The 26,372-nt window shown below is 39.0% G+C and overlaps 1 protein-coding gene across 1 annotated transcript in view; it reads left to right on the forward strand.

Annotated features, from left to right (window-relative positions):
- Window positions 1–26,372, forward strand: part of ATP6AP1 (ATPase H+ transporting accessory protein 1) — a 58,905-nt gene that overhangs the window by 12,852 nt on the left and 19,681 nt on the right. Inside the window, exons 4-6 of the mRNA XM_075491543.1 lie at window positions 1,604–1,797; window positions 2,854–2,897; window positions 7,530–7,615. Coding sequence (XP_075347658.1) covers window positions 1,604–1,797; window positions 2,854–2,897; window positions 7,530–7,615 — 324 coding nt within the window. The remainder of the gene's footprint in view (window positions 1–1,603; window positions 1,798–2,853; window positions 2,898–7,529; window positions 7,616–26,372) is intronic.

The following is a 26,372-nucleotide window of genomic DNA, read 5'->3' on the forward strand; positions in this document are numbered from 1 at the left end:
TGGAAGCTGAGACAGATGGCAGTGCAGGATTGGTTAGGAGCAGAGGCACAATTCAGATATTACTCAGTAATGATGCATTTTATATCTTATTCTACAATAAATGAGTAATTTGCTTAATATATCCTTGGAAGAAGTGGCTGCTGCCATTCTGGCTGCTGCTAGGGAGCAAGGGATTAAAATATTGAAAATAAAATAAAATAATTGACTATTGCTCAGAATTTTAGCTCTAAATTCATATATGCAAACAAACCAAAATGAAATGTATCATTTTTTCCTTCCAGGCAGTGTTTAAAATGCTACTCAAAGACCTGTGAACCATATCAGTGCTTTCTGCTCTATTTTAATTTCTGCAGTTATTTTTCTATCAGTCTGGCAAATCAGACAATACTGCATAGTCCTCCCTTATGAGCATCTATAAAAATGTGTAAATTACTAGCCTTTGCCTAGGAAGGAAAACCTGTGAGCAATTAGAAAGAACCAGAGCAGGTCAGAAAAGTGGTAGGCAGTCAGAGAACAGACAAAAAGGAAAAAGAGTAGGAGGAGAAAAGCGTTAGCAACACTACAACACTTGCATCAGTTAGAGGGGGAGAGAGAGTCTATAACAACTTGAATATCTGAATGTTGGATCAAGTGACAGACTCAATCTAGACTTCAATGTAGAAATGGGAAAGCAAAGTTAACAAGTTGTAAACTAGGACTCAATGAAAAAATATCTTCAAATATTCACGTTAAATTTGGGGTACATTAATTTTGGTCATTCTCAAGTCTCCCTCTTGCATTTTCTTTCCTGAATATTTCAAGTTAATTTTACTATCAAGAAAAACCTTTGGAAAGGAAGTTTTTCGACTCTGCAGGCTTCAATTTTATAGAACAAGAATGTTTTTAAATGCATTTCGCTTAAGTATTTTCATCAGAAACTCAGCTATGAGAATTATAAATAAAGTCATAGATACCCTGATGCTTGATCATCTGAACCAGTTCAGACTGAGCTTTATAATTTGTATTTTGAGTAGAAAGACAGAAAGTACATGACATGAAGCTTCTTTGTATGTGTCTGGAGGCTCTGTAGATCCTGAAACATGTAGCTTTCTTTAATTAACAGTTACATATTAGACATTTGTCCACCAGGATGCACACAAAGGAAGGGTATTTATTATGCAAAGTATGACTCTGTACTGAATAGAGCTGCTGGAACCGGAGGTGTCTGACATTGATCCTTCTCACCTCTGAGGGCACTTAGTTAGATGAGCTTTTCTTCTGGCAGCGTTCATAACCTGTCTCTCCAATACATTCTTAGCTTGAGAACTTCTACCTCATCTATCTCTCCTCTTCCGCCGCATGTGTGGAAAGGACAGTAAGAATTTGATGTCACTGACCACCTTAAGCTTGCCCTAAGAAGGTGCTTAAGGAATAAGAGCAACACAAGTGTCCCTTCACTGCCCCTTTCCAGGAGCAGCCTGCAGCCAGCATCAGTCTGGTGAGAACTCACATAGTGTTTACCATGGTGGTTTCTCACCTTGAATATTAAATGAAGGATACATAAAAAAAAGGTTTGTGTTTAATTATTAAGCAAGTAAATAAACTGTTCATAAATTTATTACAGGAAATTCTTCAGTCTTCTCCTTCATCTTTAGTTTTGCCAGCTGTTGACTGCGAGGCTACCAGGTATCTTCTGAGCTTTCTTCAGGAGTCAGGAGATTGGAAATTAACAAACATAACTAATCACGATGTCTCTCAGCTGGAAGTGAACACATCTAAACCAAACTTACTGGTGGTTCAGCTACAACCACTTGTCAGGTAGGAGCTCATCTCAAACAAAACTGACCCACATGTGTGCATGATTTTTAAAGCTTTTGAGAATGTCACTTGTATTCAGGAAATTTAAAAACCAAAGTGGAATCTTACAGGGTTAGCAAAGTTGTTTTTCTTGCAAGGGTGAATTCGGTGGTTTTTAAAGTCCCCTGATGAGCTTACCAGGTGTAATAGATGAATCATGTTGAGAAAGTCAGTCAGGCGTTCATATTTTCTCTGCCTCATTATATTAGAACAAAGGGACAACTAATCAAACTAAATGGCAACACACTTTTAGCAGAAAGGCTGAATTATTTTATGCAACACATTATTAACCTGCAGAATTAATTGCTAGAAGGCATTCTGGGGGTCAAAAAACTGGCAGGATAAATAAGCAAGCCAATAAACATACAGACAAACCTGAAGTTATTATGAATAAAGAGACTGGTTTTCATCACTCTAGAAGGAAGAGGAGAGCTATAATTCTTCATGTTTCCAGGCCTATGACAACTGTGATCTAACAGAGGTAGAGAGAGACTGTTCCTTCGGGTGAATGTATATTTAAAAAATATCAGGCATGGGTATATCAAGTCCCTCTGCTCAGCTTCTCCTGCTCTTTCTTCTTCCTAGCCTGTTACTTGGGCCTGTACATGTCGATATACAGTGCATACATCAATGGGTCCTAAGGAAGTGATACAGCTATCACGGCTCTACACAAAAAAGACATGATACCCATTTTAAGGAGCTCATGTACAAATGTTAGCTAAGGGGCCAACACCAAATGAAAATAAAGCTGTGCAGGCTGGTCAAAATAACATCAGTAGTCTGGCTTCTCTGCAGCTAAGGAAGATTGAGAGGTTTGAGGAATCAGCTGAAGATGTGGTCCTTGTGCTATTAATGGCTTTGCAGAAGAAAAGGGTCATAAGGAGAGGATGAGAGAGCGATGGAGGGACTGATGCTGACAGTAATCCTTTTACTAGTCAGTATCTTTGTACATTTCTAGTTCGCATTGTTCTTGCCTAGAAAAGATTTTTAATTATTTTTCTCACATTCTTTTTGTAGTGGTTTAAATGAGATCTCCACCCTGGAAGCAATTGCTGAAAATGGTAAGCAATATGACCAAGAAATAACTAACATTTCATCATTTAAGTCTGTGTTTTCACTTGAGCAGATTGTATTCTCTAGTTCCTGGGTTTTGCTGTAATACTACTATTTAAAGGTTTTCTTTTCCCCCATCTATACTACTTATGAGCAGTCAATTATCATAGTGTTGGAGTACTGTGTCTGATTCAAAACCCACCGGAATGGATACAGCTCTGTGACCTAAAATGTAATGATAATTCACCTCTGCTTCAGGCATGGGCCTTTGCTCATGCTCTGAGATCCTCCCAGTTCAGAGGACGCACCTGCATCTCCGTGCAGCTCAGGCTGCCTCCTTGGATCTCACCTTGCACACTGGCAGCTGGAGGTGTCAGGCTCGTCCGGCGGTTTGAAGGTCTTGGTCTCAACAGACGGTGTCTGCATGAATAGGAAATGTTTTTCTAATCTTTGTAAAACAGTACTGATGCCCTTCACAGCCTTTGATTTTAGTCTTTTATTGGTTTTTGCATGTATTAAAGACTACCTGTTAAAGTTGAATCTCTCCATATAACGCTATAATAAAACTTTTCTTGCCTAGCATCCGGCTGAAAAAGAGGTGCCATACACCAAAGAAGCACTGAGAGGCATCTTGTTTTTTGCAAGGCTTTCGTTTACTACTCTAAATTAGAGATCGAGTTAGAAAGTCTGCACATCTCTGTAGTGGTGGTTTCAGGGACATACATTGTATTGTAGTGTTGTGTAGCATAGTGGGCTGATAATTAAACAGTGTCCTTAGTGCCTATGACTGTTTCTGCCCAGAGCTGGGGGTGTAAAATCTGGGGGTGTAGAAGCAGATTTGAAAATCAGGGGAAAATACCTTAGTACTGAAATCAGTGGTGTGTCCTTTTCCTCTTTGTTTTCGCACTACTCCAAAGTGAGTCTGGTTTTTATACTCAAATAAGCAACTGGATTTCCATTTCTGAATTGCAGAGGAGTTTAGTTCTCTTTTCTTGTCCCCAGAGCATATTAGATAGGAAAAGCCTTGGCTTAATCTCGGCCTTGGTTAAACATTAGCTTTTTCTTTATGGGACATTTCTTTCATCAGCTGCACAAACTCAAGAATAAGCTGCCCAAATGCTGTCTCAGGCCACTTTGTTTTGGAACAGCAAAGTTAACGGAGGACCTGTGGGATGATGGAGGAACAGGCTATACCAGCTTTCCGGTTAGTGTCAACTAGCTGTTATCAGGAAAAAGGTATGTGGATCAGGGAAGATGTGCCACTTTGTATGGCCAAGTGCAAAGTCTGCCCTTAGTATTCTGCGTCTCAGCTGTGGTCTAGAAAAGTGGGAGTGTGGGCCGAATCCTCACCTTCTGGTTTATTTGCCAAAGCAGCCACTCAATGCATTGCTGAATAAAAACTGGAAATAACATCAGCAGGAAGTTTTAATTCAATTGAAAGTTACTGAGCCACAGTTCCTTACAATTATCCCACTGCAGGTCTGTGCAGCAGATGGGAGAGAGTTGGAAGAGAGTCATCCAAAAAGTAGTAGATAAGTGCCCCAAACGCAGTCTTCTGAATCATGCGATCTGGGCTCCAGCAGGTCTAGGTGTCCAGCAGCACAACCACAGTCATTTCCCAAATGTTGCTGTCAGGAGACCGTTCAAGGTCAGAACTGCTTGCAAGGTCATGAGTTATGGGTGTTTGTTAGGGAGGGACTGCTGCTAGATCCTACCTGAGTAAGCAACAAAAAATACTATTTGTCACATAACAATTCTCTTGTCATGTTGCAGGTAACCCATAAATATTGCTCGTCATGTTTTTTTCAGTATCAACAGTAAACCCATAGAAAAACACTGCAGACCTGTAGTAGGCTGCCTAGAAATTCACGAAGCCTCTTATGTTTGTCACAGCAACTTATTTCCTTTCCGCTGTAGAGGGTTTTAAAATCTGGTGTAATAAAATGTCAGAGAAATCTCTCCTGCTGTTTTACTCGCTGCAGACAGGAAGCTCTGGAAGACAGAACAAATGGGCTCAGATTCTGCCCAAGGGAAATGTGCTGTTCTGAAATATCTAGAAGCGGGAGCAAGCAGAGGTTTTTAGCACGTTATTAAAATGAGGCTCATTATGAAATCCAAACTGAAATTCAGAATCCAAATCTGCTCAAGTTTCAAGGGATTCAGGCTTACTGTTTTCTTTATGCTGCTTTTCAGTATTTCTTCTTTCTTTCTTTTGCATGAGGTAGAGTTTGACATTATTACTCAGTTTGGGCCAGTTTTCCTAAACGTTTCTCTGCTCAGGAGAAGGTTGCATTCTGCCACGTCAGTCTTACCTGCTGGAACCAGCATACCTCAAAATCAGTGGCAAAGCTACCTATGACTCCATTTGCATAAGATGAGGCTCTTTAATTGCTATTGCATATATTCCTTTTTCCACTCTGATTCTCAGTGCATTCCTCTTTCCACTCTTTCTCCTCTCTCCCATTTTCCCCCCTCTCATCTTGCTGTCTTCTGTTCTTTCTCTCTTGTTCATAGTTTATACTCTTCCTTTCTTTTCACTTTTCCCCTTCCAGAACATTTCTTTTCCGTTAATTTCTTCCATCCCTTCCACCTATGTGTAAAATCACACAAATTAAGGTAGATTAATAATAGCACTAATCCTGCACTCCCTGGTGAAATTCAAGGGATGTTTTTTTAATGAATTAGGAAGGTTTAATCCTTTCACTGGGGCATAGATGCAGGCAGTTATGCTAATTGGAAGGTGTTATCCTAGACAAACTGGTTTGCATTCATAGATCTATGTAGTGTTTCCTTGATCCATGCTATCTAAAATAAAAAAAAAACTTCAGTAGAACCACTCTAAAATCACTCTAACATCAGTATCACCATCTGGAGATGCCTCTAGTTCCATTAAAGAGCCTGGGATGACTAAAGTTCCCATGTAGGCATGTAATTTAGGTGCTTTAAAATATGGTGGACAAGGTGGGCCCTTTTCCTTGGAGAATTTGCATATGCTTCATAAGCAAGGTAGAGTTTTGATCACAGGCAAACAAAGATCTGTATCGACTCTGTTGTCGTAAGAGTGTTCACAGTAGCTTCTCTGAATGAAGGAATTGCCTCTAGAATCTTCCCAAAGGCAAGAGTTATAGATGTTACTGGTAACTATAGTTACACGTAGCTCCTTACTGAAGTGAAATGTAAATAACGTGTTATTTCAGAAAGCAATCGGTTGCTTCAATGAAAGAAAAAACAAAGACAATCTATGCATTTTCCTATGTATTATTTTTTTCTTCCGCAAATTTTAGCTGAGGCTGCTGAGAATTTCCAGTGAGTTGTACTCTGCATGTAGAACACAAAATCTACATTATGTAATGCCTTGGACCTCCACACCAAATATAATTACGCTAGTAGTATATAAGCAGTTGTTTTTCAGAGTAAGTCCATTTCGTATAGTAGATCCTTTTAGCAATAATTTTTTAGAAGGAAAATTTGCATAGCTATGATTCTTGACTGACATGAGGAAATCAATTTGGTTAAAACCCTGCAGAAAAAACAAAGCTTGCATTTTTACAAAAGCCGAATATTTTACTCAGCCAGGAGATCATAATTACTGTAAATAGAAGAGGTTAAAAAGGATAATAATATAAGCTCCACTTCCAGTACATAAAAATGAAATACAATTTCTGTAAAGTATAACCTCGAAATCTGAGAAGCCTGTATGTCCAGGCTATAAAATATCCATTCACCAGACTGGTACAGGGATGAGAAGTGGGAAGGCACTGAAACAGTAAATGTGAGCCTGCTTGCTTATTTCTCTCAGTCCCAATAACAACACTAATAATGGTTCTTGATTCACAACTATTATGCTTCTTATCATAAGCAGATGTCAATATTTCTGCATACACCTTGAAAACATTTATCATTTGTACGTATTTGTCACAACTGCCTGTGGTTTCAGAACTAAAGGACGATCTTCCGTAGAGGTGTCTTTGGACCTCTTTGAAGGTTCCTCTCCTCCCTCCTTAACTTTTCCTTCCTTTTTCAGAAATATCCCACCGTATTTCTCCTTTGGCTCCACTGTAGTCAACAGCAAAATTTTCCATATCCTGTTGAGGGTGCAGAATCAGGCTTTAAATCCACTGAAAAGGAATATTGCTGCCAATATTATACACATCATGCCCCAAACTAAGAACTACGTTTTGAATATTGTTTCTCAGTGGTTCTGTGTACTTTGCAATTCAGAGAACAATACTACTTAAGCTTTATTATTTATTTATTAACTGATCATGTGACTAACAGTATATGCATCCTGCTCTTACCTCTTAAGAAATTTCTTCTGCTCTTGCTTTTAATTGCCCAAAGTGCAACCTTTCTGGTATTGTTTCTACGGTATTTACTTTTCAGTTTCAAAATCACCCCTTTTTCTGAACTGTTGTAATGTATTTGTTTTGTATTTTCTCACTGAAATTGTGCATTTTTCCAGACACTGAACATGTCTTATCCCATTTGTACCTGTTGACATATAAATGTTACGAGCACCTAAATTGCTTAAATAAACTAAATAAGCTTAAACATCTAGCTCATTACTTCTCCAACTACTGTAGGATTTTAGCTTTCTCAGCTTACAGAGTTTGTTAAATTATACATGTTTCTATTTATAGATAAAATAATTGGAAGACTGACCATGGATCTGCAGGAACGAGGGATTCATTTTTCAGTAATTTATACTGCAGTGAGACCTTCAAGGGTGAGTAATCTCCAGTGCCTACAACTGTCAAATTTTTGGCTTCTAACAACTTAATGTTTACAGAGGAATGCTGTAGATTATTTTCAAGATTACACAAGCAAGTAATCTGTATTATATGAAGTTTTGACCAGAAATGATTGCATGATTTTTCATGTGCAATAGCTATATCATATAACTGTTGAAGTTTTACTGTTCTAGGAGACCATAACTCTGCCATTGTCTCTAGAATTTATTATTATTTTTAAGGAATTAAAATTTTTAATTTTAGATTTTTTTCCATTTAATGGTTTTATAGCAAGTTCTACGTGGAATGTTAATGAGCTTCTCAGTGTGGCTGGTCAGTAAAGGGGAAGTGTTGTTAATTAACTGAAGGCTACTAATGTATCCATTTTTAAATTAACTGGTTTCATTCCTTTTGGTCAATACTTGGTATTTACAACTGGAAGGTGAAGTTTTCACCCTTGCTGGTAGTCAGAACATCATTTATAGAGCACATCATATTATGTTAGCAGTAAGTGGCAATACAGAATAGTTATTTATGCAGTTATCTATTTTGTCTGGCATACAGTTTGTAGTCAAGAAACATTCAAATTTTAATTTTAATGTGAAGACAGTCATGCCTTAAGGAAAACAGAATACAGTTCCCACTAAGAAGAGAGGCATATGAGGGATGGGCTGTATACTAAAAATCAGCAGCTTTGAAAGAAACATATCTATCTGTTCCAGTGGTAACACATCCGAGCTCCTAATAAGATGCTTAGTTTAATTTGAATTTTAATTCAAACTCAAGATAATGTCATTTGAAAATACAGAAGATATCATTTCCTTGGTTTAGGCAACAGGAAAGCTATTAGTGGGATTGTCTAGATATACTGTGAGCACTGCAGACAGGATCTTGAGAAGCTGGAGGATTTTCAGGAGGGAACACTAAGAAAAATTCACAACTGTTCTTAATACAACACCACCTAGAAAACCTGTTTTAAATGGGTATGGAGAGAAGTCCTTTTAGCTTATCCAAAAGAAGAGTAAGAGGCAACTTGACTGCACTTCATAAATCTTCTTTAAGCCAAAGTGGATGACGCCCCCAAAGGTGTTCTCTGTTTTGTTAGAAATGATCTGGGTTTTAGTAGGGAGGTAGGATCTTGAACATCTGGCTATCCAACAAGATGATCAGAATAATCCCTTCAGACTCTAGGAAAAAGGCTAGTTCTACTGAAGAAAAACAAGACCTTTCTTCAATAATCCACCCTGTGAAATTCATTTCCAGAGACTGGGTTTTGAAGACCAGAGTTAGAATACAAAGACAGAGCAGCATGAGGAAGCTTGTATTGATATTCTCTGTGCTGTATGTTTCTTGTGGTAAAAGAAAGGACATGAGTCCAAGACTTTTGATCTGCCTTTTTTGTAAATACTGCATTAATTTTTTTAACAAAGATCTAAAATAAAAAAAAATTATTTCGTTATTGTGGCTCTCTACTGTTTGAAATCAAAGGCATACTTAGCTGCAAATTGCATTTAGAACGATTGGAATGAAAAATATTTTTAATTAATGAAAGAATTGGTGTCAAGAGAAGGAATTTTTTGAGCAATTTTAAGTTTGTTGAATTTTAAATCTATGCATATTTCAACAGGCTTTCTAAATTAAAGTGACTTAGTTTGAGCAACTGGAGCACTTTTAAATAATTAAAGCAATGTATTTTAAGATGTTCTGCATTTTTTAAAAATAAGCAATTTAAACTTTTCTTAATTTTTTAAAATCAATGCCATATAAAACCATTTGAAGCATATTTTTTTTCCCCCAAAATAACTTTAAGTTATTTCAGTGCATTCAAGGTTATCAGCTTCTGTACAGAGCTAGAAAAAGGAAAATGGAAAGTACCATTGAAGGTTCATCAGTCTGTTCATCATACCTCTTCTCAGTATGTATTGCATATCTTTGGCTGTGCTTGAACTACAGAAGATATGAACGGTTTTGTAACCTTAAGCTAAAGGACTGACTCCCTTTGCTTAAGCTATAAAGTCTATATTCCATGATCGAGAAATTACAGGGTCACTCCCCAGTGATAACCAAGATCACTATGTATGAGAAGTAAAAGGCTTTGATCATATGGGAACAGAGTTGACATTACTTAGTACATTTGAAAATCAATAGCAATCATTCAGTATGAAAGCTTTGCATTTACTAAGTTGACTTTTTCTTGTTGAAGGAAATAAGCTTTAAGCATGACACACACACAAAAAAAGGCAGCTCCTTCTGATCAGATAAATTAATTTTATGCAATGAAGCTCCCAAACACTGAGGCTATGAGATATTTCTCTCCTGATAGCTCTACCTCCTTGCTGTTGGGCAGTTAATGGCTTCATAGCATTGTCTTGTTACATTTGCTCATTCTTCCATTGCCTCAAGCAGAGAAAAATAAATGTGAGAAATGCATGTATTGGAAAAGATTCCAGACTGGTATTGGCTTCACAGAAAGTGAATTAATGAGATAGAAAGAAAAACTCCCCTATGATTGAGTCTCTTTTCTGATTTGATGAGAAAGAGCTGTTCAGTTTAGTCAGTGCAGCCACAGATCCCTTTGGGCTATCATAGTTATCAGTTAATAGCCCCAATGCACGATGGAGACTTATTCAGGCTGGTTCTTGTTCTGTTCCAGTTTCAGAATTTTAAGCTGGGAGACAGAATTAAGACCCTGAAACAGAGGCTGTTTGGTGACCTACATGAAATAGTTTCACTAACCAGCTGATGATTCCTCTGGATATCCCATTGTCTCATAAAAGAGCTGCCTTCCTGCAACAAGGCAACTGCCACGTCTTGCAACTCTTGTTCTAAAATGCTTTGCCTTCAAGGTCTGGCTGAGTCGGGCTGACGTTGACAGAGTGATTTGTATCACCTAATTCTGGGCAAGTGAAGTGTAAATGTCTACATCTGAAGTCATCAAGCATGGTTCTCTTTACAATCAAAAGCTTTTTAGGGTATAATCCCTCTGACCTATTTTGTAGGGGACTGCTGCAGGATGAGATGAAACTCACCCTTCATAAGCTCCTTTGTCTCTGATAACCATAAAGGCAGTTCTCACGCTTAGGTCAGATCTTGACATATACATTTAGTCAGGCAACTCTCCACTCAACATTTCTCATCTTTTTTTCCATGAAAAACCAGAAACGTACCCCAAGAATTGAGGAGTCTCCTGCCAAGACCTTTCTTCCCCTTGAAACTCATTTGATAGCTTATTGTTCTTCAGGAGAATCAAACCGCTCTGCAGTCCTTGCTCCACTCTTGCATCAGGAGTTTTCATGAATATATTAATTTTTGTGTTCCTGGGGACTATGATCAAAGTCAACCTTCCTACTTGTGCTTGCTGCTAATTAGGTTTTTTTGGCTTGTGGTTGTAATGCATAGTTTTACCTGTGCTGTTGGAATTGGAGAGGTTAAAAAGGCTGCAGTGATTGAAAGATAGATATGCCTCAAATCATAAATCTGGTCGTGTTTCCCATCCTTCAGATCCTCATGGTGTCCATGTCCATTTTTACAAGTTTGCTTCTGAAACTTCTGCAAGACAGTTTTATAGTTGTTATCTCTTCCCAGTTAGATTGAATGCGGAGGAGCCACATATTGCCAAAAGGAGATTTATGGCTACTTCCCAGCCAATATTCATTTTGCTGACTCCACTTTTTACAGATGCATTGTGAAGTGCTGTTTAAACCTTCTCTACTGCCTCCACATTTTCAGATAGCTTCAGCTCGTGTGGGCTTTTTTGACTGCTTCATTCTACAAGCTGTCTGCTCTAGTTGGTGTTTAAGTGCGTTGAGTCTTTGATCCCACTCAGAGCCAAGCAATATAAGCTACAGGGACTTTATTCAGCCATAAGTAACATGGGCATCTGCAGCACAAGTGGTTGCATTGGCTCTTAAAAAGTGTCTCTTGCAGGTATCAATCCTCAGGTGCTATTGATGTGCACCCCAGCTGAAAAGAGTATGAAAAGGTTTTATCTTTGACAAGTGCTGGTTGTTGCATTTTCTTTGTTTCTGCCTTCTACCCAATGCATTTTTTTTTAAATGCATTACATTTTGCAGTGCTACATCTTCCACTTACATCCAGCTCCTCTCTTTTTTTGTTGACCATGTCATGGTTTAACCCCAGCCAGCAACTAAGCCCCACACAGCCGCTCGCTCACTCCCCAGTGGGATGGGGGAGAGAATCAGAAGAGTCAAAGTGAGAAAACTCCTGGGTTGAGATAAAGACAGTTTAATAGGGAAAGCAAAAGCCGTGCACACAAGCAAAGCAAAGCAAGGAATTCATTCACTCCTTCCCATGGGCAGGCAGGTGTTCAGCCATCTCCAGGAAAGCAGGGCTCCATCACACGTAATGGTTACTTGGGAAGACAAACGCCATCACTCCGAATGTCCCTGCTTCCTTCTTCTTCCCCAGCTTTATATGCTGAGCATGACGCCATATGGTATGGAATGTCCCTTTGGTCAGCTGGGGTCAGCTGTCCCAGCCGTGTCCCCTCCCAACTTCTTGTGCCCCCCCAGCCTGCTCGCTGGTGGGGTGGGGTGAGAGGCAGAAAAGGCCTTGACTCTGTGTAAGCACTGCTCAGCAATAACTAAAACATCCCTGTGTTATCAACACTGTTTTCAGCACGAATCCAAAACAGAGCCCCATACTAGCTACTGTGAAGAAAATTAACTCTATCCCAGCCAAAACCAGCACATTTCACCACTCTGAGGAGACTGAACTTTGCAACAGCCACCCCACTGACTTCACAGCTTCTGATTAATGGAATGCTTTTAACCATTTAATATACTCAAACATTATACAATGGCAGCTTTCCCATGAACCAAATGTTAGGAAAATGCTTTTAATGCCATTTGCAGGAGTTGGGGTTGGAGAGTTAATATCATCATGCATCCTTGAATATAGGAATTGCCTTATTCATTTACTCTTGTATTTTTTACATTTGAAGCAATTATAGTTTGACATAGTATAATAAAGCATCAGTGCTTGCAACCTAAAAGAAGAAACTGCAGGAATTCCTCTCTTCTCCCCACTTAAAGAATTTCATTATAATAAAAAATAAACTTTAACTTGTAGATGAAGAATATGTACTTAATTATTTCCTAGCTAACTCAGGGGTTTTTTTACTTGCTAGAGGTAGAGTCTTTTTAAATAATTACAAAAGAACTGCTTAAGGCTGGTTGAAGCCAGTTACGTGTCACTCTAGAGGAAAAAAAAATGAACAAACATTTAGCCAAAAAACATTTAGCTTGGAAATTGAATGCTAAGGATGTGAGAAATGCTTGCTAGCAATTCTTTATGATTCATTCCATGTATCAGTGGGGAATTCAGGGAAATAACTGAAAACTAGTGTTTTACCTTTAACCCTAGACTTTGCACTAGGGCATTAAGATTCACTTACTTTAAACATTTTTGCAACTTTAACTTTCATTTTATATTTATGGGTTTTTTATATATTTGCTTATTGACTTCACTGGGAAATGAAGGGCAGCATGGAACTAAACTATTATTCTTATCTGATCAGAACAATATTTTTATTTTCAGTTGCTAACTAACATTTTAAAGCATAGATGAAACCTATACAGGTGTTCTATATACACCAAATAAGAAAGTTGTATTTATTTTGCTTTTAAAACTAAGGACCAGTAAAACTGGGGTGGGGGAGGGATGGTGGAGAAGGACAGTGGTGAGGGTGAATTCTGTCTTAGGAGAAAGCAAAAATTGGTAAAATACAGGTATAAAAATTGCAAAGAATACTCTTAAAAATACAGTCACATTTAGGCAGAGATCATAAACATAATAATTCAGATAAAAATTAAGATATAAGGCTTAAATAGGATAGAATAGATGGAATGTGTAACCCTAAACAAGCATATTGATATGGCATGTTAGCAGGCATACTAAAAACTTTCTGGAAGGAAAATGTCAAGGTAAAAAATTTATTGGAGTGACAGAATAGAGCTGTAAAGGACTGCTGTTGTATCTTAAAGGAAGTTTGGATTCAAGGAGACAAAGACAAGTATTCTGGGCATTCTAGAGTCCTATTCTAGGAACAGAGTCGTTGAAGACTGAGGCCGAACAGAGCATCCGAATGATATGACTTTAACCTGAAGATTGAAATGATCCATATATCTCTGATTTGGTGAATTGCCCGGTAAGCTCCACTAATTCTGTTGACTGACACTGTTTGTAGATGGAATGCAAACTGTTTAAAAGCAACATATTAAAAGCTCAAAGTATATGTCAAAAAGCATTTTTGAAAGACCGCTTCTTTCCCCTTGCCCTCCTCCCCACATGGAAACATCCCAAACTGTCCTAATTAAACAACAGAGTGAAAGAGGTGAGGCTATTAAAAGTAATAAAGCCATGCTTCAAAAAGCAAAGTCCTGTATGCATACAGAAAATTAAAAGGAATATAAATTCTTGCAATTTCAGTGCAAAACCACACGGCAGACTTAAACAGATTCAGAGGAATAATGTGCAAAAGACATAAAAACTATTAATAAAAACACATTAGACAGGAATTCTTTCAGAGAGCATTGGATCTAATAAAAAAGAGGAACTCCGAAGAAAGAGTGACAACACAAAGCCAAATGAGTCTGTGTGTTGGTCATTTCTGTGGTGGAACATAGAGAAGTTCTCACTTCAAAGACTTTTTCAGTAGTCATCCAGCCTCAAACTTTTGCTCTTACTGAGGTGGTAGTAGAAGAGATTTCAGAATAAATCAATGAAATGAATAGTATCATATCACCAAGGTCAGATAATTTTCACCTAAGTTTTACCTAAAATAAGGTAAGAAACTGCCAAACTATCAGTTGTCATGATTTCTAATGTACAATTTATAATTTATATAATATATATGTATATATAAAAATTATAAATTAGTTTGGCCTTAACTCCAGAGGAGCAGGAAGTAGCAAGTGTGACATGGGTTTGAAAAGAGGCTCCATATCTGTGGAGAAATACAACTAGGAAACCTGTCTTCTGTACTGACAAAATTGGTTGAAACTAAAGTAGTAAATATGTGGATACATGAAGAAAATACAATATGGATTTGGTGTTCTTTGAGTGGCATAAAATACGTAAGTAAAAGTGATCCTGTTGCTACAGTAAAAAAATGAAATTATTATTGGGCAGAAATAAAAAAAAATAAAGGTAGGAAACAAAGGATAAAAATAAAGGCTCGGCACTTACAGTGAAGAGTAATTACCAGTGGAATTCCCTGGGGATTGACGTTGATACCTGTGCAGTTCAACAGAGTCGTCATTAGTATGGAAAGGGGGCTGAAATGCGAAGGTGCCAAAGTTTGCTGATGTACTGACAAGCTGGAGAAACCACTCACAGCACTGCATTACTGGGTGATAAAATGACAGATGAAATCCAGCATGAAGGAAAGTAACGCACATAAGGAAAACCTTAAATATTCATATCACGCTGTGGTGAGTGGTTGCTATTTGTGAGAAGAGAGATTACGGTGCGACCGTGGGTGGATCTCTTGGAACACCCCGGCAGTCAGCAGTGGGATGAATAGCGAGCAGAGTGTTACCAAGCGTTTGGAAAGGCGGAGGGCAAAGCAGCAAGCGTCAATTAGTTCACTAAGCCCTTGGTGAGTGCAAGTCAGCCAGTGGAATAGTGTGTGTGATTCTGGCCACCCCATGTCCAAAGGGATACAGTAGAGCTACAAGATTCAAATATTTTCACTAGGAAAAGTGACAATTCAACAGGGAAATAATAAATAAACCCACCAATAACATGGATGGGCTAAACAGGAAACAATTACTCACTGTCTCTGGCCCGTATTCACGATTATCACCACTCACAGACCGTAAGACAGGAATTCGGAAGCACCAAACTCCTTTAAAGAAACAAAATAAACTATTTTTGGGTGACAAAAGTACATGAGTTTCAGTGATTTGGTGAACTAATGGAAGAAAGATAGGAAGGAAGGATGGAAGGAAGATCCTATTACACATGTTCATTTGAATGCAACCTTCAGCTCTGAAGGTTTGTAACCCAAAGATTACAGAAATCAAGGAGGGTATCCTGGGACAGGTATTGTTTGTATTTACCCTTTTCTTATTTTTAGCTGCCGGTTACTATCAGTAGCACTGGCAGGGAGCTAGGTGGACCTTTGGTCTCACACAGTTCAGCTGGTCTTGCGTCTTGGCAGTGGAGGGTTGGGATATTGACACAGCATTTCTCTGGGACAGGAATGTGAAATGTAATATGTAACTTATTTAACTAAAGGCCATGAGCCAGAAGAGGCAGCCAACAGACTAAACAAAGCTCCACTAAAGGAAGCTCATGGACTTTCCTCCTCATGCTCACCTATCAGGTTGTTGTAGAATTGCCACTTTTTACAATGAAGATAATTGCCACATCAAAAAAATGTCTGCTGCACGTAAATCATTGTTCTGCTGGCAACCAGGAAATCCATAACAAAAAGTGATTGTGTCAGCTGGAAATCGGGTAGGTAGCACCCCAAGCTTGGTGCGGTTTTCCCTACTTTCAGCGTAGTGAAACAGATTGGATTCTCAGGATCCCTGTAATTAAGGATTTGCAAGTTGTCTCTGGGAACTCTGAATCCTTTCCCCATTCATTGCTACTGGTGAGCAAAGAGACTTTTATCTTCAGCACCTTCTCCATACACCAAAGCCCATAGGCATGATCTTTTTCAGATGCAGATATACATTCCCATTTTGGGGAAGCAAAGGCTTAGAAGCTGTAAATGATCCTGTCCACCCAGAGGATCACAGCATATGTGTCTCCTCCCAGTATGTCCCTAGGGCTGAAGAGCCAGGAGCTTGGTGCTGTGTGGCTAGGTAGCTCCTGCATGTGTTCAGCGCAGCCTTGCCCTAAACGTCTACCCGCAGTACTTCTCGTCTTCCTTCCCTTTGTAGGAAATTAAATGAATAAAGTTGGTGAAAGAACCAGCTGGTGCAATCATAGGGATGCCCCATGCACTGGCAAAAGCCTTTAAATCCTGCACCATCTGATTTCTAGTGCAGCCTCCGTTGTCTGTGCTAAAGGAATAGCTGTTATAGGAACAAAGACAGGCTTTACCAACACATGACATAAAAATTTGCCAATAATCAATAAAATGCAGATCCCTGATCCTGGGAAGTTTTAGTGCATCCAATCTGTAACACAGTTAAGACTAGTTAGAAGAAACCTGGATTCTTTCATTTTAGTTTCAATTGGCATATCATATTCATATTCTATCTCTCTTTTCACTTTAGGAAATAATTTATTCTCTCTATGCAGTGCCACAAAATGTTTCAGTTTTAGAAATTTTATGGTTTGTGGTAGGAAGACTTTTTGTTGTGCAGTTCTAGATCTGCCATATTTGTGCATGTAGTGGTTGTGTTTTTCTCTGCTTTCTAACTCTTACCCTGCCTGCGATCCCCTGAAGCATTAGACTCTGTTCAAAGCTATCAGCTAATGATTTTCTGCCATTTGAAACAGAAGAGAGGGGCCGACATTATTCATACATAGCCATTGTGCATATACAGCCATTAAACTCATAAATACAGCACACATGCCTCTAAAATTAGGACAAAGGATGATAATTTTTTGTGTAATTTTCAAGCATAGTTATGACTTTAACACAGAAATATATCCTTGCTTTAGTAAGGGATAGTTCTATTGAAATGTTCTCTCTAAAAGTTACTTTTATTAAATCCCACAGGCTTTTCCATAAAAATTCGTTAACATGGAATTGCATGCAAGCTTCTATGCACAAAAATTGCACATTAGATCTTTAGCAGACAAACTAGGCCAGGGTGTTAATCAGATTTTGACAGACTGTTATGGGAGTGTTTGTGTATTGAAATACAGATCTTCTTTCTTTCTGAGAACCATATTACCCCATCCCTTGTAGCTAACAACTTTAAATTGAATCAGATTTCAGTCACCTAACATATTGTATCTTTCTTTTTAGAAAGTTGTCAAATTAGAAAATTAACTGCTTACAGAAACTTGTGGTACTAATATCTTTTGAGGAAATAGCTCTGTACAATCAGATCCCTGGGCAGTCACCTGTGTTAGCACCAGCCAAACTACAGCAGACCCAGAGGCAATGGTGGGAGGGCTTTGGGACTCACCAGTGGACCCCCGGATTGCTAGCCCGGTGAGGTACTGGGATGCTGTAAGAGAAGAGGCAAATTTGCCCAGCACGAGGTTGACAAGGCTTTGTTTCTTCTGGGATCCAACCTAGTATCATAGCACCGTATTGATCCATGTAGGCTTACCAGCTCACTCCAACCTAGCATGGGAATCTCTATTATCGGGCTGTTGTATGATGTATGTCCTTAGTGTGAATGGTAGGCACACCCCCAGTAAAAAAAAGGCAAGAAACAGCCTTTTGCTGCCAAAATGCTACAAGCCTCTTCTAAATTTGTTAATGGAAGCATTGCTGTAAAAGCCATACGTAAAGTGGTGCCTGACATCAAATTTGATATTACACGGCATATTTTGTTCTTGTTCTGTCCTTGACATTTTACTAAAACTTCAATGTTTACAATTTTATTGAAACATTGCAGCTGTGCTTCTGCAATGGGTTTTCTGGTTTAGCCCAAATGATTGAGTGACTTCACAGATAGGTATGTAATGAATCATAGAACGTATCATTCTACGTTTTAGTGCGCTACAGTATGAAAGTTAAACCCCAAGTATTCTACGGATAAATATCTCTGCCTCTGGGACCTTCAGCCAAATCACTTGTAAAATCCTGGAACAGAATAAGGAGGGTTTGTTGCCTTACATTGAGCAGAACTATCACAAGTTGAATGTTAGATCCCCCTTTACCTCCTCGCTGTTGAAAACTCCTTCCTCCTCCCCAGTACGTGATTTCCTTATGACCCTAATGATATTCCTTTCTACTGCTCCACAATTTTTCTCAGGATCTGAACTGCCAGCAGGAGCAACTGATTGTGGTTGAACTAAATCTCCAGCCAGGCTTGCCATTACCTGGCAAGGGAAGTTTGGCTATGGGGTAGGAACAGCAATAGGCATCAGGTTGCTAAAGCAGTCCCACAGGAGTGCTGCAAGGAAGTTGGTCTTTGTTTTCTAATACCCCTCACCTTATACAGTTCAGTTTTTCAAAGTTTAATATCAAAGCATCATGACAAGGGTCAGTAACGACCAGCCACAGAGGTGGCAGTTACACCTAACTGCTGGCAAAGGTTGCATGCTTTGGTCTCATTTTGTTTTAGTTGATGGGCTAGAAACTGGCAGAAGATCAAGGAAATTATAAAATTGAGACTGATGACATTGGCTGAGGTGTGTTAACTCGAAGTGATAACTAGGCTTTGGTGGAAATGTGTCTATTTTGAAACAGGCTTGGAGGGGGAAAAAAGGTTTATCCAGAAAAGAAAGCATGGTAATCTTCAAAAGCGCATGGATGTTATTTCTAAAATTAGCTTTGTCTAGACTTTCTGATGTGGTTTTCATTTATATATATACCTTTTCGCTTACATACACTACTGTCAGAAAAATTAAATGGATACTGACTGCAAGAAAGCAGAGTAGAAAGTAAGCACCTTTTTATTGATTTTCTGTGAAAAAAAATGCTTGTTTCAACTTCCCTATCAAAGAGATCCAGCTTGCCAGAATTATTGGCCTTTGCCTTTTGATTCAGCAAAACTAGGAAGACAGAGCCAGACTCCCCTCACAAGTTCCTGAATGCAAGTTCTGACTTTCTCTGGTTTCTCCAAGAGAGTTGTCACACACAGATGGAGATGCTTAAAGCAAAGAATGGTGTTGTCACACTGAACACAGTATTTTTACAGGGAGAATCTGACCATCTGAAAAACATACTGGTATCTAGACTGGCATTTATTACAGACAGATCTGAGGAATTGTAAGAATGATGTGTAACTTTAAAAAGTTAAAAATTAATTTCCTTGAAGTATCAATAAAAAATTTAAGTGTAATATGTAATACTGTCATCCTGTAATACTGTCCACACCTCTTTCTTCAAGTTAAGAAAAAAAGGGAGACAGGCTCCCCAGTTTTGCAGATTAGTCCTCCAAAGTGCTGCAGGATCAAAAGATTAAGTGGAGGGAGGGAGACTTTTATGGATCTTCAGATTTTTAATTCCCCTGTGACTAGCCTACCTCTGGGACAAACAGTGCTGGCAACTCTCCCAGCACTGTAATTAACACATTTTGACCCCTGTCTGCATTTTTCAATTAGGTAACCCACCAGACCCCTATCTAACCTCAGTCCAACCCTCACTTCATATCTCTTTCCTCTTATTGCAGCAGAGGCTCCTCATGCTTTTTCGCATCTCCCATGGCAACTTGGATTCCACATATGGACATAACGAAGTGGGGAAAAGCCAGCTAGAGTGGGTATTCCCCTTAGCAGTCTAAAAATGATGTAAAATCTGTAGCTTCTTTTATCTTTATGGCAGAATTGCCTGAAACAGGGCCCAAAATCTAATGTTAAAGCTGGGGAGACTGGCATCAGCGAATACTCCTTGAATGATACATCTGGTAGATTCCTTTCAGGATTAATTCTGATTTACAATGCAAGCTCTTAATACAATTTTTTGTTCTGTCTTGTGTATTGAATTGAAAAATCTGATTAACTAAAAGGATGTAAATGAGTTTTAACAATCTGGTAGATGACCAAGACGTTGTTTTCAATGGAATAATTGTATTTGAGTTATTTGTCCTAAGTGAAATTTAAGGTGGAGAATTAAGTGTAGCAGCTGCTTCCACTGCTACTCCAGTTTACACATATTCTGTTTTACTTTCCAAAATCAAGATCTTTTTATAGGCAATTCCTGCTCTTCTTTAAGTTAGCTGAAAAAGTTTGGTATAAAAATCCATTAAAAGGTGAAGCGAGAAAATAACTGGAAATATCACAATTTTCTTCAGAAAGTTTGGACTACTGTGGCATTTATGGATGTGCTTGTATGTCCCATACATGCAAAAATTCCTTGCCTCATTTTAAGGCCTTTGAAGCAGAATGATTATCACAAGTGCTGCCTCACAGCACCTTCCTCTGCTCTGGGTTCTGTCACTTGCACGGTCCCTGCTAACTCACTCATTTCTGCACCATATTCAGTTGCACAGAGTAGTCACGTCTCTGTAAACGACAGTCAAGAGATCTCTTATACAGCCTGGTCCTGCAAAAGGACAGGCCTGAAGAAACACATCTAGCCATAAACAGAGAAGCTGACACTGCAGATTCTGTTTACGCAGGCCACTGAACTGAGCAGTATAACAAATATTGCAGTTTTATTGTTCCTCCTAACAGAAGATCTCCAAGTGCTTGGTCATGACTCTCCACAAGTCGTAACAGTACTATCAATTATAAAAGAGAACATTATTTTTTACAGTGAGATCCTTATCTCTTACAGTGAGACTTATATTTTGACTTTAGCATTCGTGTCCTAGCCTCGCTTTTGTGAAGAACCCTGGGAGATGCAAAACGCCAGGTAGGAGCTGAGTGTCACAGTCCCTGAGCCATTGGCTTGCTGGTAGAAACATGCATGGTTGGACAGGGGAGCCATGGGATGATAATGTGAGCCAGTAAGCTTGGTCATATATCCTGCAGGGCACTAAAATGGTGGTAAACGTTAATAAATTATTGCTATTGATGTAATGCACCTCATTTCTGTGCATTCTTTTTCCCCTACTTCATCAGTATGTTAATAAAGAAGGGAAAAAGAGGTGAAGGATTCCTCTGGGCAACATGTCATGCTATTGACATTTATTCCGATGTCCTGGTTAGGCTTACGGTTGCTTTACAAACGTGCGAAATAGCATAGAATTCACTTCAGTGTGTTAGCAAGCAGTGGCCTAATGATTCCCTGCCAGCTGCTGAAGTGGAAGTGAAAAGGGGAAAGTATAGCCTTAAGAAGGAGACAATTTTCTGGAAGTTTAATTTCCATTTTTTGTGAGGAGTCCATTCCAGTTTCAGCAATGAAAACTTAATCCTGCTTTGAAAACATTTTTCTTTGTGTGTGCTTTTAAGTATGACCACTTTAAGCTCCCTCTCTCGGTTGTCTTGTAAATGCCCTCAGATCTGCCTTCTCCATCTGGATCTACCTGTAGATCCATGCAGTCAGCAGGGAAAAGAATGTGATTTCTGAGAAATTTTCCACTTCTGGGTATATTTCCACTCTACTCTTTCTGTATGTGTGTATGTGTGAATGCACATATGTATGTGAGCAATACAGGTATCCAAGCCCAAACTTACGCCAAGTATTGTCGTAGTTCAATTATGCATGGATTTTGAATTAGATGATCTTTATTTTAAAGCATGTTTCTCTCTTTACTTATAACTTAGAACAAATTTTCTATTTTATGTTTCACTGAAGAGAAGCACATTACATGCCTGCTTGCTTTTTCTGCGTAGACTGGTGTTTCTGGTCAGTTTAAAGTTTCTACTTAGGAAAAAATTCATTAATGTTGACAGGAAATATGTCTGAGTAAAAAATGTAAGGGCTTGACTCTCACAATCCAAAGAGCTTACTGCAGCTTATACATACATACAAAAATTGATTTTTCTAAATGAGGTTTCTAAATTTTTCTGAATCTACTCAATGCACATTTTTACCTGCTTTGTTTCCCTTGAAAGCTGTATTGTAGCTTTACTCCTACTGCTTGCATTGAAGAGAATTAATGTGGAAGGAAAGAACTATTTCAGAAATTGAATTCTGGTTCTGATAACACCTGCAAGTGCAATTATTTGGGATTCGTACAGTCTTTAGATGTGTAAGTTTTACTGTATTATATGCAAGTTATAAAATTTCAGGTGATTTAGTATGAACAGAAGTTTCAAATTTGAAAAACTGCCTTGAAGTTGTGATAACCTACCACCTTGAATGAGATGGGTAAATGAGCAAGAAAGGTGTATTCAAATGAGCTTCTGGTAATTCCTGATAAGCTAAGCATCTCCACTGGAAATGTCTGGGGGATTCTGAGTATAACCAGGTCACCCTACAAACATTCCTGGCGGAAAATGCAGTTTAAACATCCTCTGGGTTCAGTTGCAGCAGAGTAGAAATTTTGTCTCTGTCAGTTTTAGTTATAAAGAATGAAAGTCAAAATTAGTTGCAGGTAGGTAAGATCCTTTGCAACACAGCACAAAAGACTGTAGTTGCTGCATCAAAGCTTGCATTTGAATTTGAACTTACTTGAAATTTTGTGCTGCTCCGAAACAGTGGAGTTTTTCAGTACTGTGCCTAATTTCATATCTTTGTAGGTGATGGACAGACAGTATCTCGTGGTTCACATTTTGTACTGATAAGTTAATTCAAACAATAGGACTTGGAAAAAGTAGTAGGTAAGATATGTGTAGTTCACTTAGTAGGCAGGAAAATACATTCTAACAAGACTGGGCTTCTATATCTTTTGAAAACTAGGAATCTAGGCTTTGACCATTGTGATGAAGAAGCCTTCCGCATCCTGCATCCTACTTAGGTCATGCTGAGGTCTAGATCTGTAGATGATTTAGGACAGAATCACACAGAATCACAGAATAACTGAGGTTGGAAGTGACCTCTGGAGATCATCTAGTCCAACCTCCCTGCTCAAGCAGGGAACACCTAGAGCCGGTTGCCCAGTACCATGTCCAGTTGGATTTTGAACATCTCTGAGGATGGAGGCTCCACAACTTCTTTGGGCGACCTGTGCCAGTGCTTGGTCACACTCACAGTAGAAAAAGTGTTTCCTGATGTTCAGACGGAATTTCCTGTGTTTCAGTTTGTGCCCATTGCCTCTGGTCCTGTCACTGGGCACCACTGAAAAGAGCCTGGCTCCATCTTTACAATCTCCCTTCTGGTAATTATACGCATTCATGAAATCCCTCTCTTGAGCCTTCTCTTCTCCAGGCTAAACATCCCAGCTCTCTCAGCCTTTCCACATAGGAGAGATGCTCCAGACCCTCCCTCATCCTTGTGGCCCTTTGTTGGACTCTCTCCAGTATGTCCGTGTCTCTCTTGTACTGAGGAGTCCAGCACTGGACCCAGCACTCCAGGTGTGGCCTCACCAGTGCTGAGTGGAGGGGAAGGATCACCCACCTTCAACCTGCTGGCAATACTTTGGGATACAATAATGTAGCCCAGAATACCATTAGCCTTCTTTGCCACATTGCTGGCTCATGTCCAATTTAGTGTTCACCAGGATCCCCAGGTTCTTTTCTGCAAAGCTGCTTTCCCAGACAGTCAGCCCCTGGCAGGTACTGGTGCCTGGGGTTGTTCCTCCCCAGGTGCAGGACTTTGCACCTCCTGGTGTTGAACTGCATGAGGTCCCTGTCAGCCCATTTCTTCAGCCTGTGGAGGTCCCTTTGGATGGCAGCAGTACCCTCTGGTGTATCAGAGGATGACTGCAGGACAAATCCAATCTCCTCAATAAAACAGAGGGAGACTGCTTGAGGTTTATATGGAATGCAAGATTCACCAAATCTAGGGCCAAAATTGAAATTATATTTTAAGATAGCCTAGAGGGGAAGAAAAAAACAAAACCCACAAAACATTAGAAATCATAGAAATGTAAACAGTTCAAATTCTCAAACGTAGAGCTACTTGGTAACTCTCTGATTAATGTTCTAGATTTTGACAGCTCAAAGCACTGTTATGCTACAGTCTTGCACCGACAGATGAATGAAATAAGTGTAATCAAACACATTCTTTCTGCTTGCTATACATGTGATTTTATAAGCTTGACACTGCTAAGAACATCTTTGTGGTTATACCAAATTCTAATGCTTGCCTTTCGAATTTTTGACCTTTAGCAGTGAGATACACAGAGCCATTGCTGCATCACAGATTTGCAGTACAGTATCTTTCAGAAAAACTGATATATTAGCAGGGGTGGAGATGCTGTCCATAGTGAGGCCGTGATGCTACACTAGTTAGAAAACATGGAGGAAAACTGACCTGTTTGTGTGGGAAGGAAACTGAAATGGTCATTTCAGAAAAAGGATTTGAAAAGTGCTGATGCTTGGCTGGAATGTGAATGCTAAGTGGCTTCTGATGTGCCACAGCCAAACCCCAGCAAGCAGCATGATCTGCCATTCTGCTGGGAGCAGCACCCCTGTACTCAGCACACGGCAGCCTTCTAGTGTCATTTTTTAAATCATATCTTGTGAAAAAAGATTATAAAGATCCCTGTTAAAGCGAATTGAGAAAACGCAAGTGTACAGTCAACTTGGTATCCTGTCAAAAGAATTACTGATGGTATATTATGGGTAGATGCGGTTCAAGCTACCAAAACCAAAATCTAGTTCAGATAGCAGGTATTTGTCTTTGGGGTGTTATGGTAGCAGTTGCAGTGCCTGCCCTCCCCTCCTCGGACATTACACTTCATGATTCAGGCTATCATAAGTGACCCAAAAGGATTCTCTGACATCCCCTTTCACAATGTATTTTGAGTTTTTCTCTATACCTGCATGCCCTAAATACTTTCAGGCTCTTTTCTGCATTTGTGAAGTTTAATACTATTAAGCAATATCTGGTTCTTACACTGCACTTTTTTTCTTTTAATGGAAGCTAAGGTTTTTGTGTAGTTTTGTGATTCCAGAAACTGGTTTAATCGTGTTAGGACTAAATTTGGAAAAATTACCATTTGCCATCTAAGAAGGGTATATACAGAGAACGCACTGTAGTGCACCATACAGCATGGAGGCAGGGACTAGGCTAAGATACAACCTGAAAAGAGAAAGGGAGTGGACCCTTCTTCCTCCTCTCCTCCCTCCTTGAAAGTAGAGATGTCTACCCCTTCCCCTGTTACAATACGAGCAACAACTCCACAGAGAGGATGTGGTCATAGATCCATACTGTTAGAAATGAAAAGGAGCAACAAGCACCACCCAGACAGTTGTCTTACTTTTGATGTGCACACCTAAACATAGCAATAAAAAAGTCAAGAAGTACAAGACTGAAAAAGAAGGCATAACCATCTGGTGAACTGATATCCAAAAATCCCACGTTGAAACTAGTGTGAAATGAAGCCTGTTTCTATGGTTCATTACCATTCATCATTTCAGCCAATAAAAATTTGATTTTCCCAGTATTTTGTATTTTTCTCTTATGTGTCTGCAACCATTCGATTTATATTTGTTTGTAATTTCAAATATATAAAATGGCCCCAAATCTTTTTTCTTGTCTCTAGCCATTCTATTTTGGAACAGCCAACAAACCCCATCAACAACAACAAAACAAATGAATAATTTTGGATGTAAGGTCTGTTTGCTTTGAAAAAGATCAGTATGTTGGTGCATCAAAATGTTGCCAGATCAGCTGTCTTTCTCCTTTCCAAGAGAGATGATTCTGAATTAGGAGGCTTGCAAAACAGATCAAAGGGAACAATTTTGTCCAGGCTACTGCTATTGCAGGTTCAGTAGTAATTACGGTGTTCAACTCTGGTCTAGGACAATGTAAATGGCAGCCTTTCTTTCCTGTATCTTATTTCGTCGGGTCTTGTGATTGTTCACTGCATATCTGAGATCAAATATGTCATTGATAAATCCAGAGGAACAAGGCATTGACTCCCACTCCCACGGTTCAGATTAGGTAAAGGTGAAGAGGGCACTAAACAACAGAATAAAATATGGTTTAATGATTGACAACACTGCCGCTATAGCTTGTTCCTGAATAATCTAATTTGATTTACAAGAATTCGGTGTAAATATAATCCATTTCTCAAGGAAGTATCTTGTCATTTGTAGTTTAGCATGAAATATATGGCATGGGGAGAGCGATTTTAATTCAGTAAGCTCATG

This window comes from Mycteria americana, chromosome 1, assembly GCF_035582795.1.
Source record: "Mycteria americana isolate JAX WOST 10 ecotype Jacksonville Zoo and Gardens chromosome 1, USCA_MyAme_1.0, whole genome shotgun sequence".
Classification (NCBI taxonomy): domain Eukaryota; kingdom Metazoa; phylum Chordata; class Aves; order Ciconiiformes; family Ciconiidae; genus Mycteria; species Mycteria americana.